The 19449-nt window shown below is 43.7% G+C and overlaps 1 protein-coding gene across 1 annotated transcript; it reads right to left on the reverse strand.

The window, feature by feature from the left end:
* Positions 1–8619: 8619 nt before the first annotated feature.
* On the reverse strand, positions 8620–17466 carry LOC138852830 (UDP-glucosyltransferase 2-like). The gene is made up of 7 exons (XM_070085963.1): positions 17447–17466; positions 16195–16344; positions 15003–15275; positions 10056–10249; positions 9244–9339; positions 8935–9028; positions 8620–8640 (listed from the first exon to the last, which is right to left on the reverse strand). Exons 2-7 carry the CDS (start codon positions 16342–16344, stop codon positions 8620–8622), a joined length of 828 nt encoding a protein of 275 aa, XP_069942064.1. The 5' UTR covers positions 17447–17466.
* Between the last annotated feature and the right edge of the window lie 1983 nt (positions 17467–19449).

Here is a 19449-nt window from a genome sequence, read left to right on the forward strand (position 1 = left end):
CACACACACACACCACACACACACACACCACACACACACACACCACACACACACACCACACACACACACACCACACACACACACCACACACCCCACACACACACACACACACACACACACACCCCCACACACCCTCCACCACTTGACACAAACACTTGACACAAACACGTACCCCCCCTCCCCTAACCACCTCTCCCCCTTCCCTAACCACCTCACCTTAGCCACCTACCCCTCCCCCAAACCACCTAACCCCTCCCCAAACCGTCTAGCCCCCCCAACTACCTCCCTCCCTCCAATAACCATCCTCCCCCTCCCCCATAACCATCCATCCCCTCTCTCCCCCAAACCATCTAACCCTCTCCCCCAACTATCTCTACCCCTCCAATAACCATCCTCCCCCTCCCCCACAACCATCCATCCCCTCTCCTAACCATCTATTCCCCTCCCCCTAACCAGGATGAGGACAAGGGGCTCCAAGGACGAATCTGGGAGGGAGGAATGGGAGGTAGAGCTCAAAAAAAGGGAGGAAGACTGGGGAAGGAGACTAGATGAGCTGGAAAGGAAGATGGAAGAGAGGTTAGCAGCAGAATGCAGAAGGTGGAAGCAACAGGCCACAGCAGCAGAAATCAAGATAGAGAGATTAGAAGAGGAGCTGAGACATCTGAAACAGCACAGAGACAAAGATATTACAGAAGTAGCATCGGCAATGGCTACATCAAACACAGACAACAGGTCTGAAGGAAGCATGGAAACTAAACTGTATGCAGAGGTCCTGTCAAACCCACATGGGGCCAAAACAAAGACAGGGAGCACACTAGGACAGAATGAGAGGTTGGAAGACATTGAAGGAACTAGGACATGTGCAAGGACCTTACCAGATACCTGTGGGGGCCAGGAGCAGGTGAGCAGGAAGGATAAACCAAGAAGCATAGGGGCCATAACTAGGGAAGGGACTGAAGGAAGGAACACTCCACGGGAAGGAACTAAAACACATCAGAGGATGCAATGGGAGTCACAGTGGGAGGTGGAAAGGGAGAGATCCGTGTTTGTCTATGGGCTAGACGAAGCTAAAGGGGAAACTTATGATGAAAGAAAGCAGGAGGAGAAAAAAGCGATTGAAGATATCATGAAGGTGATAGGCGAGGGGGACATGACCCAGGTGGCAAATTTTCGGAGAATTGGGTGGTTCACAAAGAAAAGGAATCGGCCTCTCAAAGTAATTTTCAAGGCAGAATCAACCCGAACCATGATCCTGCAGGAGAAAGCACGGCTGAGAGGCAAGCAGGAGTTCCGGAGTGTGTACCTCGATCGAGACAGAACACAGGACGAAAGGAAGACAATGAAAGAGAGAGTTCAAAAACGAAAGGAGAAATGGGAGGAAATGAAAAAGGAGAGCAGAATAACCCAGGATCAAATGGAAGGACAAGCGCACCCCCCAGAAACACCTGCAGAAGGACTCCAGCCACGACACCCCCAAGGCAACTGAACAATCCAAACCAACCATCACACACCGATCCCTCTGTTTCCACCCCCCGCACCACAGTTACAGTATTAGAACAGAAGTTGAAGGTTTGGTACACAAATGCAGATGGATTAACGAATAAACATGAGGAATGGCAAGAAAGAATCAATGAGAAGTCCCCAGACATCATAGCAGTTACAGAAACAAAACTCACAGAGACAATAACAGATGCAATCTTCCCACCAGGATACCAGATCATGAGGAAAGATAGAAGGGGCAGGGGGGGAGGTGGGGTTGCTCTGCTCGTAAAAAACAGATGGAAATTCGAGAAAATGGAAGGAATGGATGAGACAGGAGAAAGAGACTACATAGCAGGTACACTTCAGTCTGGGGAACACAAAGTGGTCATTGCAGTGATGTATAATCCACCACAGAACTGCAGGAGGCCAAGAGAGGAATATGAAGAGAGCAACAGAGCAATGGTGGACACACTTGCTGAGGTGGCAAGAAGAGCTCACTCCAGCAGAGCAAAGTTGCTGGTTATGGGGGATTTCAACCACAGGGAGATTGACTGGGAAAACCTGGAGCCACATGGGGGTCCCGAAACATGGAGAGCCAGGATGTTGGACGTGGTGCTGGAAAACCTCATGCACCAACATGTTAAGGACACTACCAGAGTGAGAGGGGAGGATGAACCAGCAAGATTGGACCTTGTGTTCACCCTGAGCAGCTCAGACATTGAGGACATCAAGTATGAGAGTCCCCTAGGAGCTAGCGACCACGTGGTTCTGTGCTTTGAATACATAGTAGAGCTGCAAGTGGAGAGAATAACAGGAGTAGAATGGGAAAAGCCTGACTATAAAAGAGGGGACTACATAGGGTTGAAGAACTTCCTGCGGGAGGTCCAGTGGGACAGAGAACTGGCAGGAAAGCCAGTAAATGAAATGATGGAATATGTAACAACAAAATGCAAGGAGGCAGTGGAAAGGTTTATTCCCAAGGGCAACAGTAACAACGGGAAGACCAGAACGAGCCCCTGGTTTACCCGAAGGTGTAAGGAGGCAAAAACAAAGTGCAATAGAGAATGGAAAAAGTACAGGAAGGCAGAGAACACAGGAAAATAGGGAGATCAGTCGCAGAGCCAGGAATGAGTACGCACATATAAGGAGGGAGGCCAAGCGACAGTATGAAAATGACATAGCATCGAGAATCAAGACTGACCCGAAACTGTTGTATAGCCACATCAGGAGGAAGACAACAGTCAAAGACCAGGTGATCAGATTAAGGACAGAAGGTGGAGAACTCACAAGAAATGATCAGGAGGTATGTGAGGAGCTGAACAGGAGATTTAAGGAAGTTTTTACAGTAGAGACAGGAAGGGCTCTGGGAAGACAGCACAGAAGGGAACATCAAGAGGGAATATACCAACAACTGAGGAGGAGGTGAAGAAGCTCTTAAGTGACCTTGACACCTCAAAGGCGATGGGACTGGACAACATCTCCCCATGGGTCCTTAGAGAAGGAACAGAGATGCTGTGCGTGCCTCTAACCACAATCTTCAACACATCCCTTGAAACTGGGCAACTACCTGAGAAATGGAAGACAGCTAATGTAGTCCCCTATTTAAGAAAGGAAACAGAAACGAGGCACTAAACTACAGACCTGTGTCTCTGACATGTATTGTGTGCAAAGTCATGGAGAAGATTATCAGGAGGAGAGTGGTCGAACACCTGGAAAGGAACAAGATTATAAATGAAAACCAGCATGGGTTCATGGAAGGCAAATCTTGTATCACAAACCTCCTGGAGTTTTATGACAAGGTAACAGAAGTAAGACACGAGAGAGAGGGGTGGGTAGATTGCGTTTTCCTAGACTCCAGGAAGGCCTTTGACACAGTTCCCCACAAGAGATTAGTGCAGAAGCTGGAGGATCAGGCACACATAAAAGGGAGGGCACTGCAATGGATAAGGGAATACCTGACAGGGAGGCAGCAATGAGTCATGGTACGTGAAGAGGTATCACAGTGGGCGCCTGTGACGAGCGGGGTCCCGCAGGGGTCAGTCCTAGGACCAGTGCTGTTCCTGGTATTTGTGAACGACATGATGGAAGGAATAGACTCTGAAGTGTCCCTGTTCGCAGATGACGTGAAGTTGATGAGAAGAATTAAATCGGATGAGGATGAGGCAGGACTGCAAAGAGACCTGGACAGGCTGGACATGTGGTCCAGCAACTGGCTTCTCGAATTCAATCCAGCCAAATGCAAAGTCATGAAGATTGGGGAGGGGCAAAGAAGACCGCAGACAGAGTATAGGCTAGGTGGACAAAGACTACAGACCTCACTCAGGGAGAAAGACCTTGGGGTGACCATAACACCGAGCACATCACCGGAGGCACACATCAACCAAATAACCGCTGCAGCATACGGGCGCCTGGCAAACCTGAGAATAGCGTTCCGATACCTTAATAAGGAATCGTTCAAGACACTGTACACTGTGTATGTTAGGCCCATACTGGAGTATGCAGCACCAGTCTGGAACCCACACCTGGTCAAGCACGTCAAGAAGTTAGAGAAAGTACAAAGGTTTGCAACAAGGCTAGTCCCAGAGCTCAAGGGAATGTCGTACGAGGAAAGGTTGAGGGAAATCGGACTGACGACACTGGAGGACAGAAGGGTCAGGGGAGACATGATAACGACATACAAGATACTGCGGGGAATAGACAAGGTGGACAGAGATAGGATGTTCCAGAGAGGGGACACAGGGACAAGGGGTCACAACTGGAAGCTGAAGACTCAGACGAGTCACAGGGACGTTAGGAAGTATTTCTTCAGTCATAGAGTTGTCAGCAAGTGGAATAGCCTAGCAAGTGAAGTAGTGGAGGCAGGAACCATACATAGTTTTAAGAAGAGGTATGACAAAGCTCAGGAAGCAGAGAGAGAGAGGATCCAGTAGCGATCAGTGAAGAGGCGGGGCCAGGAGCTGAGTCTCGACCCCTGCAACCACAATTAGGTGAGTACAATTAGGTGAGTACACACACACACACACACACACACACACACACACACACACACACACACACACACACACACACACACACACACACACACACACACACACACACACACACACACATACACACACACACACACACACACACACACACACACACACACACACACACACACACACACACACACACACACACACACACACACACACACACACACACACACACACACACACACACACACACACACACACGCACACATACACACACACACACACACACACACATTTTGGGATTGACAACAGAGACTGCTACCTCAGCCACAAATAAGGGGACTGTAGGGAAAGAAGGGGCACAACTGCATGGAGATGCTCTATCAGAGGAGACTGTAGCAAATGAAAGAGCTAAGCTTTATGTGGAGGCCCTAACAGACAACAACAGAGCCCAAGGAAAGCCGAGAAGGGAAAATGACAGGCCACTGAGCCCAAGTACATTAGCCAGTGAAACTGATGAAAGGAAAGCTGCAGTGGAGGAAACCAAATTAAATGAGGGGATACACAGGGATATGCAGTGGGAGAATGAAAGGGTGAGGTCAGTCTTTGTGTATGGGCTCCAGGAAGTCGAAGGGGAAACATATGAAGCAAGAAAACAAGGGGAAAAAAAAGCAATTGAAAGCATCATGAAAGCAATAGGAGAAGACGATATGACCCAGCTGGAAAATTTTCGGAGAATAGGGGGGTTTGTAAAAAAAAGAACCCGGCCAGTGAGAGTGACCTTCAAGGCAGAAGCGACTCGGACCAGGATCCTGCAGGAGAAAGCACGATTAAGGGACATGACGGCATACAGGAGGGTGTATCTCGACCGCGACAGAACACAAGAAGAAAGGAAGAAACTGAGAGAGATGGTACAAAGGCGAAAGGAGGAAAGAGAGGGGATGGAGAAGACAGACAGGAGATCCCAGACCCAGGAAGAAGATCAAATACAGCCTCCCTCACAACTTTCTATAGAAGCCTCCCAACCAGGTCAACCCCAGTGCAACCAAACACTCTAAATCAAAACACCCATGCCACATCCAATGCCCCCACCCACTACATTACAAACTTCACCCCCACAGCAACAACCCATAGTTCCTTACCAGGTCTCCCACTTCCCCAACCCCAATATACTTCCCAGACCACAGTCTTAGAAAAGAAGTTGAAGGTGTGGTATACAAATGCAGATGGAATAACAAACAAGTATGAGGAGTGGCACGAAAGAATCAAAGAGACATCCCCAGACATAATAGCACTCACAGAAACAAAACTCACCAGAATAATAACAGATTCAATCTTTCCATCCGGATATCAAATCTTCAGGAAAGACAGAGGGAGGAGAGGGGGAGGAGGAGTTGCACTGCTCATTAAAAACCAGTGGGGTTTTGAGAAAATGGAAGGAATGGATGGCATGGGCGAAAGGGACTACTTAGTAGGAACAATCCAGTCTGAGGGACATAAGGTGATAATTGCAGTAATGTACAACCCACCACAGAACTGCAGGAGGCCAAGAGAAGAATACGATGAGAGCAACAGAGCAATGATCAACACACTAGCCGAGGTGGCCAGGAGAGCACACATGGGGGGAGCAAAGTTACTAGTTATGGGTGATTTCAATCACAAGGAGATTGACTGGGAAAACCTGGAGCCCCATGGGGGTCCCGAAACATGGAGAGCCAAGATGATGGATGTGGTACTGGAGAACCTCATGCATCAACATGTTAGAGACACTACCAGAGAGAGAGGAGAGGATGAACCAGCAAGGTTGGACCTTGTATTCACCATGAGTAGTTCGGACATCGAGGGTATCATGTATGAAAGGCCCCTGGGAGCTAGTGATCATGTGGTTCTGTGCTTCGACTACATAGTTGAGCTCCAAGTGGAGAGAGTAGCAGGAATAGGCTGGGAAAAACCAAACTACAAAAGGGGGAACTACTCAGGCATGAGGAACTTCCTTCAAGACATTCAGTGGGAGAGGGAACTGACAGGAAAACCAGTACAAGAAATGATGGACTATGTAGCAACAAAATGCAAGGAGGCAGAGGAGAGGTTTGTTCCCAAGGGAAACAGAAATAATGGGAAGAACAGAACGAGTCCTTGGTTCACCCAAAGGTGTAGGGAGGCAAAAACTAGGTGTACTAGAGAATGGAAAAGGTACAGAAGACAGAGAACTCAGGAAAATAAAGAAATCAGCCGAAGAGCCAGAAACGAATATGCACAGATAAGAAGGGAGGCTCAGAGACAATATGAAAATGACATAGCATCAAAAGTAAAGACTGACCCGAAGCTGTTGTACAGCCACATCAGGAGGAAAACAACAGTCAAGGACCAGGTAATCAGACTGAGGAAGGGTGATGGGGAATTCACAAGAAACGACCGAGAGGTATGTCAGGAGCTCAACACAAGATTTAAAGAGGTATTTACAGTGGAAACCAGTAGGACTCCAAGAAATCAGAACAGGGGGGCACACCAGCAAGTGCTGGATGAGGTACATATAACCAAGGAGGAGGTGAAGAAGCTGCTATGCGAACTTGACACCTCAAAGGCGGTGGGACCAGACAACATCTCTCCATGGGTCCTTAAAGAGGGAGCAGAGATATTGTGTGAGCCATTAACAAAGATCTTCAACACATCATTTGAAACTGGGCAACTCCCTGAGGTATGGAAAATGGCAAATGTAGTCCCAATTTTTAAAAAGGGAGACAGACATGAGGCACTAAACTACAGACCTGTATCACTAACGTGTATAGTATGCAAGGTCATGGAGAAGATCATCAGGAGGAGAGTGGTGGGGCACCTGGAAAGAAACAAGTGTATAATTGACAACCAGCACGGTTTCAGGGAAGGAAAATCCTGTGTCACAAACCTACTAGAGTTTTATGACAAGGTGACAGAAGTAAGACAAGAGAGAGAGGGGTGGATCGACTGCGTATTTTTGGACTGCAAGAAGGCTTTCGACACAGTTCCTCACAAGAGGTTACTGCAAAAGCTAGAGGACCAGGCACACATAACAGGAAAGGCACTGCAATGGATCAGAGAATATCTGACAGGGAGGCAACAACGAGTCATGGTACGCGACGAGGTGTCAGAGTGGGCGCCTGTGACAAGCGGGGTTCCACAGGGGTCAGTCCTAGGACCTGTGCTGTTCTTGGTATACGTGAACGACATAACGGAAGGGATAGACTCAGAAGTGTCCTTGTTTGCAGACGATGTGAAGTTAATGAGAAGAATCGAATCGGACGAGGATCAGGCAGGACTACAAAGAGATCTGGACAGGCTACAAGCCTGGTCCAGCAACTGGCTCCTTGAATTTAACCCTGCCAAATGCAAAGTCATGAAGATTGGGGAAGGGCAAAGAAGACCGCAGACACAATATAGTTTAGATGGCCAAAGACTGCAAACCTCACTCAAGGAAAAAGATCTGGGGGTGAGTATAACACCGAGCATATCTCCTGAGGCGCACATCAATCAGATAACTGCTGCAGCATACGGGCGCCTGGCAAACCTACGGATAGCGTTCCGATACCTCAGTAAGGATTCGTTTAAGACTCTGTACACCATCTACGTCAGGCCCATACTGGAGTATGCAGCACCAGTTTGGAATCCACACCTAGTCAAGCACGTCAAGAAATTAGAGAAAGTGCAAAGGTTTGCAACAAGACTAGTCCCAGAGCTACGGGGATTGTCCTATGAAGAAAGGTTGAGGGAAATCGGCCTGACGACACTGGAGGCCAGGAGGGTCAGGGGAGACATGATAACGACATATAAAATACTGCGCGGAATAGACGAGGTGGACAAAGACGGGATGTTCCAGAGATGGGACACAGACACAAGAGGTCACAATTGGAAGTTGAAGACTCAGATGAATCAAAGGGATGTTAGGAAGTATTTCTTCAGTCATAGAGTAGTCAGGCCATGGAATAGCCTAGAAAGTGATGTGGTGGAGGCAGGAACCATACATAGTTTTAAGGCGAGGTATGATAGAGCTCATGGGGCAGGGAGAGAGAGGACCTAGTAGCAATCAGCGAAGAGGCGGGGCCAGGAGCTGTGACTCGACCCCTGCAACCACAAATAGGTGAGTACAAATAGGTGAGTACACACACACACACACACACACAGGCTAATTGTTGTATGTTTGTTCCTGAACACGCAAAATAATTATCACCTACATGTAAAGAGAACTAAATTCTCCAGGAAACTTGTGAGGCTTGACAATTAATATTAATAAAGCTAGAATTACTGATACAATGTTAGGTAAGAGGAGGCAATTGCAACTAATGTCACATTTTTAAGTGGCAACCATTCGCTTGTGGAACCACATCAGCTGAATCAATAACAATAATGTGATGATCAGTCATGAAAGCATTGAAAATAAGTGGGAGTTGACCTTGGAGGACCAAGGAAGCGAACTGAAACTGTGTTGGAGGTAACTTACTTGTGAAAGAGGCTGTGAGGGACGCAGATGAATACCTCCACAATGTATCACGGCAGGAACATAAGGACGAGCTGGATAATCGATGGTTTGTACACTGTAAAAATTCAACTCAATCTTACATTCGTTAGCCTTTCACATACATCAAATCATTTTCGTTTTCTCTAGCATATCTTGCCAACCGGCACGCTAAAGAAACAGAGAATGTTGGGCAAGTCTCACAACGTTTCGCTCAGTGTCGAGCGTTATAATGTCATGATAAAAGCAGCAATAACTAAAACTTTTTCAGAATAAATGCAAGCTGTAACGAACCCATTTATCAGTACAAGACTTGCATTTGAACTTATTTCCCAGAAGCTGGGCATGTTATCTGGACAAAGGCCACGACGACGACATTCAGCTTCCATTCTGTGGAAAATAATGAAATTAAAGCCATTAATAGCCTTACCCTAAATTATTTCTTCACTGGTGGGTAACATAAAATAAAAATGCGGATATTTAGCAAGGTGTTTCTTTTGTTATTCACCAAAACTGGACACATCAGAGGTGTGTTGGTATCCTACTTTACATGAGCAATGTGGTGTTGTGCAAGTCTACGTAATGCTATGTATAAGTGAATTAACACTTTTTTAAGTGTGTGTCTGAGGGAGAGATGGAGTGAGATGAGAAATTTTCTCCTGATGTGGATCTGGTTTAAATAATGACTCGGTCAGGAGAACTTCTGGTCATTTGGTCCAGAGTTTCGTCAAGGAATGAATCCCATGTTATTGGAAGTTTTACTGTCCGAGATTCATTATATACTGGTATTTGTTTACCCAACCTGTACCGTATGTCATGTGTTTCACGATGAAATTTTTTAAGTGGACAGCTACTCTCTCTCTCTCTGGGGGGCGGAAAATGGTACTTAATGGAGCTTAACATTCAGGTAGCTATTTACTGCTAGGTGGAAGACAGCAGCAGGTGTAAGGACGCAGACACCCAGTTACATATTTACTGCTAGATGAAAAAAACAACAAAGTTACCTATTTATTGCTAGATGAAAGGTCAAGAAGCTTAAGAAAATTCTACTACACGTTTGATTCATGACTGAAAAATCTAGAAAAACAAAACCAATAATCAAATACCTTGGTGAAAAAAAGTAAAAGAAGAAAAAGTCCATAGCAACATGAGTCAAAGTGCTGATAGTTCTCTGCATGAAGGTCATAGGATGTTGGAAGCCTAATACAGCCGAGGCATCATAGGAGGGGAAGCGTGGGTTACCGATTATTAATGGTAGTTGTACCATCAACCCTCCTGGGCTCACATATATGAGTGGAACCTGGGAAAATAATATAATGATGATGATGATGATAATAATAATAATAATAGTAATAATAATAATAATAATAATAATAATAATAATAATAATAATAATAATAATAATAATAATAATAATAATAATAATTTTAGTGTTCAGCAGAAGTGTGTGGTTCCAGGAAAATGGGTGCGGGATGGAAGAAGTGTTGGAATGGCGAGGTAAAAAGAGAATAGAGAAAAAGTTGGTATATGAACGATTTTTACAAAGTAGAAGTGATATAAGGAAGGAGGAGTCTATGGAGAGAAAAAGAGAGGGTAAGAAAGTGATGAAGGAAGGTAAAAGGAGAGCAAATGAGAGAGTGGGTGAGATGTTATCAACAAATTTTTGTGTGAATAAGAAAAAGTTTTGGAGTGAGATTAATAAGCTGAGAAAGCCTAAGGAACGAATGGATTTGACAGTTAATATTAGGAAAGAAGATCTTTTATATAGAAAGCTGAAGGTATCGGGAAGATTGAGGGAATATTTTGAGAACTGTTAAATATTGATGAAGATAGGGAAGCTCTGATTTCAGGCACTGGGCAGGAGGGTATAACATCTTGTAGGAGTGAGGAAGAGCCAGTTGTGAGTGTGGGGAAGGTGGGTGAGGCTGTTGGTAGAATGAAAGAGAGTAAAGCAGCTGGGGCTGATGGGATCAGGACAGATATGTTAAAAGCAAGTGGGATATAGTATTGGAATTGTTGGCACTTTTATTTAATAAATGCTCGAAATAAGGAAAGGTACCTAGAAAATGTATAGTTATTTTGTACAAAGGCAAAGGGGACAAAAAAAATAGAGTGTAAAAAATATAAAGGAATAAGCCTGCTGAGTATACCTGGTAAGGTGTATGGTAGAAATATTATTGAAAGCATTAAGAGCAAGATGGAGAGTAGGATCGTAGATGAACAAGGAGGTAGGAGGGTGTGCAGGTGAACAGTATTCAGATAAGAGTAAAGAGGTTTCGTTGCACTTATGGGTTTGCAAAAGGTAAATGATGGGGTGTAGATGGAAGCAATGTGGCAGACGTTGCAAGTGTATGGAATAGCCGGTAGGCTTCTGAAAGCAGGTAAGAGTTTATACGGTGACAGTGACATGCAAGTTAGAATATATAGGAGAGAGGGAGATTATTTCCCAGTAAAAATAGGTCATAGACAAGAATACGTGATGTCATCATTATTGTTCATTATATTTATACACGGAGTTGTGAGAGAAGCGAAAGCTATGGTATTAGAAAGAGGTATGGGATTAAGAGATAAAGAATCTAACACAAGGTGGGAGTTGTCACAGTTGCTCTTTCCTGATGATACTGGACTTTACGGAGATTCTGATGAGTAGTTGCAGAAGTTGGTGGACTAGATTCGTAGGTTTTGTATAAGAAGAAAATGAGTGTGAACATAGGAAAGACAAAGGTGACGACAATAACAAAAAATCTAGGTAAAGAAAGATTGGAGATCAGATTGGAGGGGGTAAAGAGGAAGTGAGTGTATATGGGAGTAGACTTGGCAGCAGATGGGTCTATGAAAGACGGGGTTAATCATAGGATTGATGAAAGGGAAAAGGTGAATGGTGCACTGAGGAGTCTGTGGAGACAGAATGTTGTCCATGTAAGCAAAGAGGGAAATGTATGAGAGCATAATGGTACTCAGGCTCTCATGTGGGTGTGAAGCATGGGTTGTGAATGTTGCAACAAGGCAGTGGAGCGTCCTGTCAGAGGCCAATGTGTGGTGTGAATATTATGTAGAGAATCCGTAGCATGGAGATTAGAAGGAGGAGCAGGTTTTCTAAAAATAATATCTAAAGGGCTGAGGAGATGTTGTTGAGGTGGTTCTGACGTTTACGAAGGGTGGAACCAAATTGAGTGACTTGGAGGGCGTATAAATCTGTGGATGGAAGGCTGAGTAGGGGTCGTCCTAGGAAAGGATGGAGAGAGGGGTTAATGGAGGTTTAGAGTGCGAGGAACTTAGTCTTCCAACAAACGTGTCCTACTGTGTTACGTAGAGACAATTTGGTTTTATGACCTGACCTGCTGTTGGAATGCCACCAAAATAACATTTATGAAGGGGTTTTACCAACTGCAAATAAAGCATTACCAAGTGTGTGTGAGTGTGAGTGTGAGTGCGTGTGTGTGTATGTGTCTTTGTGTGTGTGTGTCTACCTGGAGTCTGCCTTGAGGTTATTCCGGGGATCAATGCCCCCGCGGCCTGGTCCACGACCAGGCCTCCCGGTGGATCAGCGCCTGATCAACCAGGTTGTTACTGCTGGCTGCATGCAATCCAACGTACGAACCACAGCCCGGCTGATCCGGCACTGACTTTAGGTATCTGTCCAGCTCTCTCTTGAAGGCAGCCAGGGGTTTATTGGTAATTCCCCTTATGCTTGGTGGGAGGCTGTTGAACAGTCTTGGGCCCCGGACACTGGTGTTTTCTCTTAGTGTACCAATGGCGCCCCTATTTTTAATTGGGGGTATTGTGTGTGTGTGTGTGTGTGTGTGTGTGTGTGTGTGTGTGTGTGTGTGTACTCACCTAGTTGTGGTTGCAGGGGTCGATTCACAGCTCCTGGCCCCGCCTCATCACTGGCTGCTACTAGGTCACTCATCCTGCTCCATGAGCTTTATCATACCTCTTCCTAAAGCTATGTATGGATCCTGTCTCCACTACTCCACTTCAAAGACTATTCCATTTCCTGACAACTCTGTGACTGAAGAAATACTTCCTAACATCCCTGTGATTCATCTGAGTCTTCAGCATCCAACTGTGACCCCTTGTTGCTGTGTCCCATCTCTGGAGCATCCTGTCTTTGTCCACCTTGTCAATTCCTCTCAGTATTTTATGTCATATATGTCATATATATTGTGGCTGCAGGGGTCGAGACTCAGCTCCTGGCCCCGCCTCCTCACTGACCGCTACTAGGTCCTCCCTCTCCCTGCTCCATGAGCTTTATCATACCTCGTCTTAAAACTATGTATAATTCCTGCCTCCACTACATCGCTTGCCAGACTATTCCACTTCCTAACTACTCTATGACTGAAGAAATATTTCCTAACATCCCTTTGACTCATCTGAGTCTTCAGCTTCCAATTGTGACCCCTTGTTTCTGTGTCCCATCTCTGGAACATCCTGTCTCTGTCCACCTTGTCTATTCTACGTAGTATTTTGTATGTCGTTATCATGTCTCCCCTGACCCTCCTGTCCTCCAGTGTCGTGAGACCGATTTCCCTTAACCTTTCTTCACAGGACATTCCCCTTAGCTCTGGAACTAACCTTGTTGAAAACCTTTGCACTTTCTCTAATTTCTTGACGTGCTTGACCAGGTGTGGGTTCCAAACTGGTGCTGCGTACTCTAGTATGGGCCTGACGTACACAGTGTATAAAGTCTTGAACGATTCCTTACTGAGGTACCGGAACGCTATTCTCAGGTTTGCCAAGCGCCCATATGCCGCAGCAGTTATCTGGTTAATGTGTGCTTCTGGCGATGTACTCGGTATTATACTCACTCCTAGGTCTTTCTCCTTGAGTGAGGTTTGCAGCCTTTGGCCTAGCCTATACTCTGTCTGCGGTCTTCTTTACCCTCCTCCGATCTTCATGACTTTGCATTTGGCAGGGTTAAATTCTAGGAGCCAGTTTCTGGACCACGCATCCAGCCTGTCCAGGTCTCTTTGTAGACTTGTCTGGTCCGCGTCTGATTAAATTCTCCTCATCAACTTCACATCATCTGCAAACAGGGACACTTCTGAGTCTATCCCTTCCGTCGTGTCGTTCACATTTACCAAGAATAGCACTGGTCCCAGGACTGACCCCTGTGGGATCCCGCTCGTCACCGGCGCCCACTGTGATACCTCATCACGGACCATGACTCTCTGTTGCCTCCCTGTTAGGTATTTTCTGATCCATTGCAGTGCCCCTCCTGTTATACGTGCCTGTTCCTCTAGCTTCTGTACTAATCTCTTGTGAGGAACTGTGTCGAAGGCCTTCTTGCAGTCCAAGAAAATGCAATCAATGTGTGTGTGTGTGTGTGTGTGTGTGTGTGTGTGTGTGTGTGTGTGTGTGTGTATGTGTGTGTGTGTGTGTGCGACCCAATTAATATTTGTACTAATAACTCATTATAGTTGTGATCGGATGTGGACGTGTTAATCACTCATTACTTTGTAATTTGTTCATGATTGTAACCATGTATAGACGTGTAGATGATTCATTACACTCGTAATTTAGTCATGATTGTTACCAGATTTACCTGGAGTTCATTACCTTTGTAACTCATTCAGCTCTCAAAACTGCGGGGTCCCGTCCCTGGACCCATTATGTACCTCTGTAGTCTTTTGACTAAAGTCCACAGAATGGGTATTGGGTGTATAATGAAGATGATAAACTAACTTCAGGGAAACCGATTAGCCGGACTTGAGTCCTGGAGGTGGGACGTACAGTGCCTGCACTCGGAGGGATGGGAGTTAATGTTGAAGGTTTATAACTGTAGTGTAGGGGCACCTCTGGCAATAAAAGGATGAAGTGAATACCTTGGTGGGAAACGGCCGACGTATTAATAAAATAATAATAACCGCAACAACGGCAATAATAATAATAATAATAATAATAATAATAATAATAATAATAATAATAATAATAATAATAATAATAATAATGAGTCCTTCACTGTACCTGTGCCTGAACATTATATTCATATATGTTTTATAAGAACAGTAAAAAAATATTGCATTTAATGTAAAACTTGGTACATGACTTACCTTCAACTGATAAACTATTGATAAGAAACAATCGGACATGAACACACTGAGGAAAACCAAATCAAAATCTTCCTTCAATAAATGCTGAACTTCTTCCTTTCCCAGAGCATCTGCACACAGTCCCGGCATAACCTTCATCACAGTCAACGGGCCACTCATAGTACGTGAGGTAAACATATTTGGAAAAATGTCGGTAAGCTCCACGCCAGTCAGTACCACCTCACGCACATTTTCCCGGACCTTCGACGGCTTAAATGACGACACCATTGTAACCTGTACCAAAAAAAAAATATATATAATGTTGCTTTTTTCCTCAGTAAAAAAGGGCAAATGTCTCCCGACTCGGGACTTTGATGCATGATGACTTATCTGTGGTAAAGCTGGCGTGCCGTAATTAGGTTAAGCATCAGCTTGAGTACTATAATAAGGTTAAGCATTAACTGGCTTACCGTAATTAGGTATGGCAAGATTAAAAAATATACTTTTCATTACATAATTTAGTACAACAAAGGATTTCAGTATTTTTTTCAAGTTATATTCATAACATGTATTAAATAAATGATAATAACATAAATAATATCTTTATTTCTACAAGTACATGTACAAGGTATACAGTCCCAGCTGACATCAATAACATACTATATAGAAAACCGCTTGTTATGCAGAGCATTTCGTCCAAAGTACACCAGTTTTGTCCCAGGATGCGACCCACACCAGTCCACTAACACTCAGGTATCCATTATTACTAATGGGTGAACATAGACAACCGGTGTAAGGAAACACTCCCAATGTTTCTTCCCTCGCCGGGAATCGAACCCAGACTCTCACCGTGTGAAGCGAGAGATTTTTACCACCAGGCCACGAGGCATATTAATATAAATACATATATTTAATTAATATTCTTTTATTATGGATACAAATGAAGAATTCGATAATGAAGCGATACATTGTTAACACAACGGTCAACTGCATCCAGTGTCTTATTTGTCTGAATAAGAAGATTCAGTTAACATGGAAATTTGCAACTCCGGAATATAAGGGCTGTTACAACAACTTACGTTTGTCAACAGTTGTATAAAATAATACTTTTAGTAAAATGCGTAAGCTTTCGCACTCATTAACACACTCTCTCTCCTCTCACTCTCTCTCTCTCTCTCTCTCTCTCTCTCTCTAACAGTCGCTAATGACTAACCTGGATGTCATCATCAGCCAAGGCATTAACAATGCCCATATAAAAGTTCTTGTGACTTCGTGAAGAGACAGGTCCCAGGAAGAGCACTTTGGTGGCTACCACTGACTGCAGTACCGCAACCCACACCAACACTGCTCTCCACAATTCCATCTAGAATAAAAGGTTTAAATCATTGCTGCAGATAATAAATCATCATAAAGGAAAAAAAAAACATTACAGCTGGAAGAGCTCACAGATTAGTCACAGTGGAGAGAGAAAATTTCTTGCGTTACTTGCTCTGGGACAGAAGAGAACGCTCAGATGACGGGAAGACATGGGTGGGAGAGGCCGAGTCTTATAAGTAGTCAATCAGCGTTTGGGGAATGAAAGGAAATATATATATATATATATATATATATATATATATATATATATATATATATATATATATATATATATATATATATATATATATATATATATATATATATATATATATATATATAGGGAGGTGTCACCTCTAGATCTGTACTGGGGAGCCTCATCCTCAGAGAAGAAAATAAATGTACTTCAGGGAAAGATATACCGAAGGATATACATCTGGGTGTATAACTTCAGTGTATGCAAAAGTTCCCATGATTCCACTCCTTCAATTCCTGTATTTGGGGTGTTTTTAATAAAACAAATATAACTAAAACTGTAATGTTGCAGGTTGTTAAGCAGGTCTGTCTGGTGTCTACTTTTCACTTAAGAGATACAAGGTAATTGATTTTGATGGTATTTGATTCTCTGGTGTTCTCAAGAAAGAACTGAGCTTTGTAATGATCTGAGGAAAGATGTTACAAAACTCGTCTTCTTAAAACGTCTCCAGAGCATGGTATAGAGTTAGGTAATTTATTCCCGTCTAACAGTTTGCCTGTTTCCGGTTGTGTAACAAGAAGTTGTAATATAAATTGGGGATTACAAACCAAATAGATAAAATTTAAGATCTTTACTAGTAAAGTTGTCTAGCAGAATATATATGTGTACAAAGTTAAAATATTGGACATAAATAAGGAATCAAACTCCTACACTTCTCTTGGTATGCACATATTTGTATAATTGCATTAACCATAAGAATCTATTTCAACCGATATATTAATGTGGCGAAATCAAAATGATAGGCTTAGTCTTAGTACTATCTTCATCCAGCCCGACTTAGAATAATACCGACCACAAAGTAACAGAAAAGGGCTGACAAGGCAGAGTCAGTTAGTTGAACCAACAAATTCACCAGAGTAAAGTAGAACTCTAAAATGACCCTTGAAAGAGGATATCAGCCACCAAGGAGAGAGCTTGATGTGTCTACTAAGAGAAGCCAGCAGGTAACTGGGTGAGGCAAACCCAGTAGCCCCTGTGTGATTGACTCAGTGGTACGGCAGAGACGCTGGCAGGTAAGTGAGCCGAGAGTTATCTAAGCATTTTTCCCATATGGTCAGCCAACCACAACTTTCGAACATAAAATATACGTGTCTCACCTTACCTATTAATATAGCTAAGTCAAATAACAGTACAAAGTAAGATTTTCATTTTAGCTAATAATGAAAACATCTCCAATATAAAATTATATGAAAATAAAATATACACAGAATATTAAAGATATAGAATAATAAATACACCTTAACACTTGTTATCCTACGCAACATAGGATAACAAGTGTTCAACATCAGATTAAAAATGAGAAAAATGGAGTTAATTGTAATCTTCAGTGATTACGTTTAGCCAACACATTAGGTTTTATACCATAACTGATAAACAAGATAAACATCGATGATTGAGTGACTTTTAATCTTTGAAAGATATGACCTTTGAGATGGAGTTTTCTCTTGTACGTCGCTGCCTCACTCTTATACACGTCTCTTAACTGAAAATCCCTTGTATATTAATATGTTAATGATCTGCACTCTCTTAGCACATCTCTAATAATGTCATTAGCGGCACATTATTGTTGGGATGTACTACAGTTGTACTGTGGTACTATACCTTAAGTCCCACTCAAGGGGGGGGAGATGGATCGAGATAGTCGATGCAAAGACAGACATCTGGGTCGCATCCTGGGAGACAAGATTGAGGACCCCAATGGAAATAAGTTAGACAGTCCTCGATGACGCACTGACTTTCTTGGGTTATCCTGGGTGGCTAACCCTCCTGGGTTAAAAATACGAAAATAATCTTATCTCTCTCTTATCTTATCTAACTGACATACCTGGAGGATACCTGGTCTGTGACCAGGTCTCGCGGTGGATCAGGGCCTGATCATCCGTGCCAAGATTTCTAACAACAATTTAGGAAGAATTGTTTATACAGCTTTATCTAACGCTTTGGATGCTTTATCACGTACAATACAGGAAAGATTTAAAACAATACAATGAATAGTTACTCACAGATCTTATTATTATTATTATTATTAAAGATTCGCGGGTATTCTCCCGGCCCGGGCCTTTTCCAAGTGGTGGCCCGGCCTTGGCTCCCTCTTTAGGGAGTGTCTGAGACCTAAGTCTCCCATGGGAGGAGGCACAAGTACCTCCTCATCTTTGGGACCAACTGTCCCCAGGCCTAGCCACAAGCTAGGCCTCTCTGGTCTGCCATCCCCGCCCCAAGGGGGCAAATGGGAATGACAGTCTTATAAGCTAAAGGCTCGGGCTCAGGCACCTACCCTACCCTAGAAGGGTTAGGCGTGGTGTCGATCTCACAGACCTTGCAAAGAATACAATTAACATAAAAATAGAAAATTTAAAATTGAGTATTCTTGCTTAGTATGTAATTATTCATTTAGAGAATGCAGAAAATTTCGGAAAATATTATTTGAGATGCAAATATCCATACCATCATACATTTACTTCTTAATTTCTCGAGTTTCGATGAAAATATAACTTACGAACTTACCGTCAAAGACTCTCGTGAAAACTACGTCGAAATTTGACTAAAATGTTCAGCTATTGCTTGAGTGGCACAAGAGCGTGTGTTGAGGCAGCAGTGGTGGCTGCTACACTGACTACACCACACACACAGATACTGCCATCTGACCATGACTTGCTACTTGAATCAAGCTGGTTCATTGTTGCTTGTTCTTGGTAACTGGCAGCAAATTAAAATATTTACACACAGACCGATAATAATAGTGACTAGTCTTTATCTTTGGTAAAATAACTTCTTCAAGGTTGACTCCTTGGTGCGGTGGAAAGGCTCTTGGTCTGAGGAATTTGACCTTTTGGTCTCTTTCCTCAGACCGAACCT

Source organism: Cherax quadricarinatus, chromosome 1, assembly GCF_038502225.1.
Source record: "Cherax quadricarinatus isolate ZL_2023a chromosome 1, ASM3850222v1, whole genome shotgun sequence".
Lineage (NCBI taxonomy): Eukaryota > Metazoa > Arthropoda > Malacostraca > Decapoda > Parastacidae > Cherax > Cherax quadricarinatus.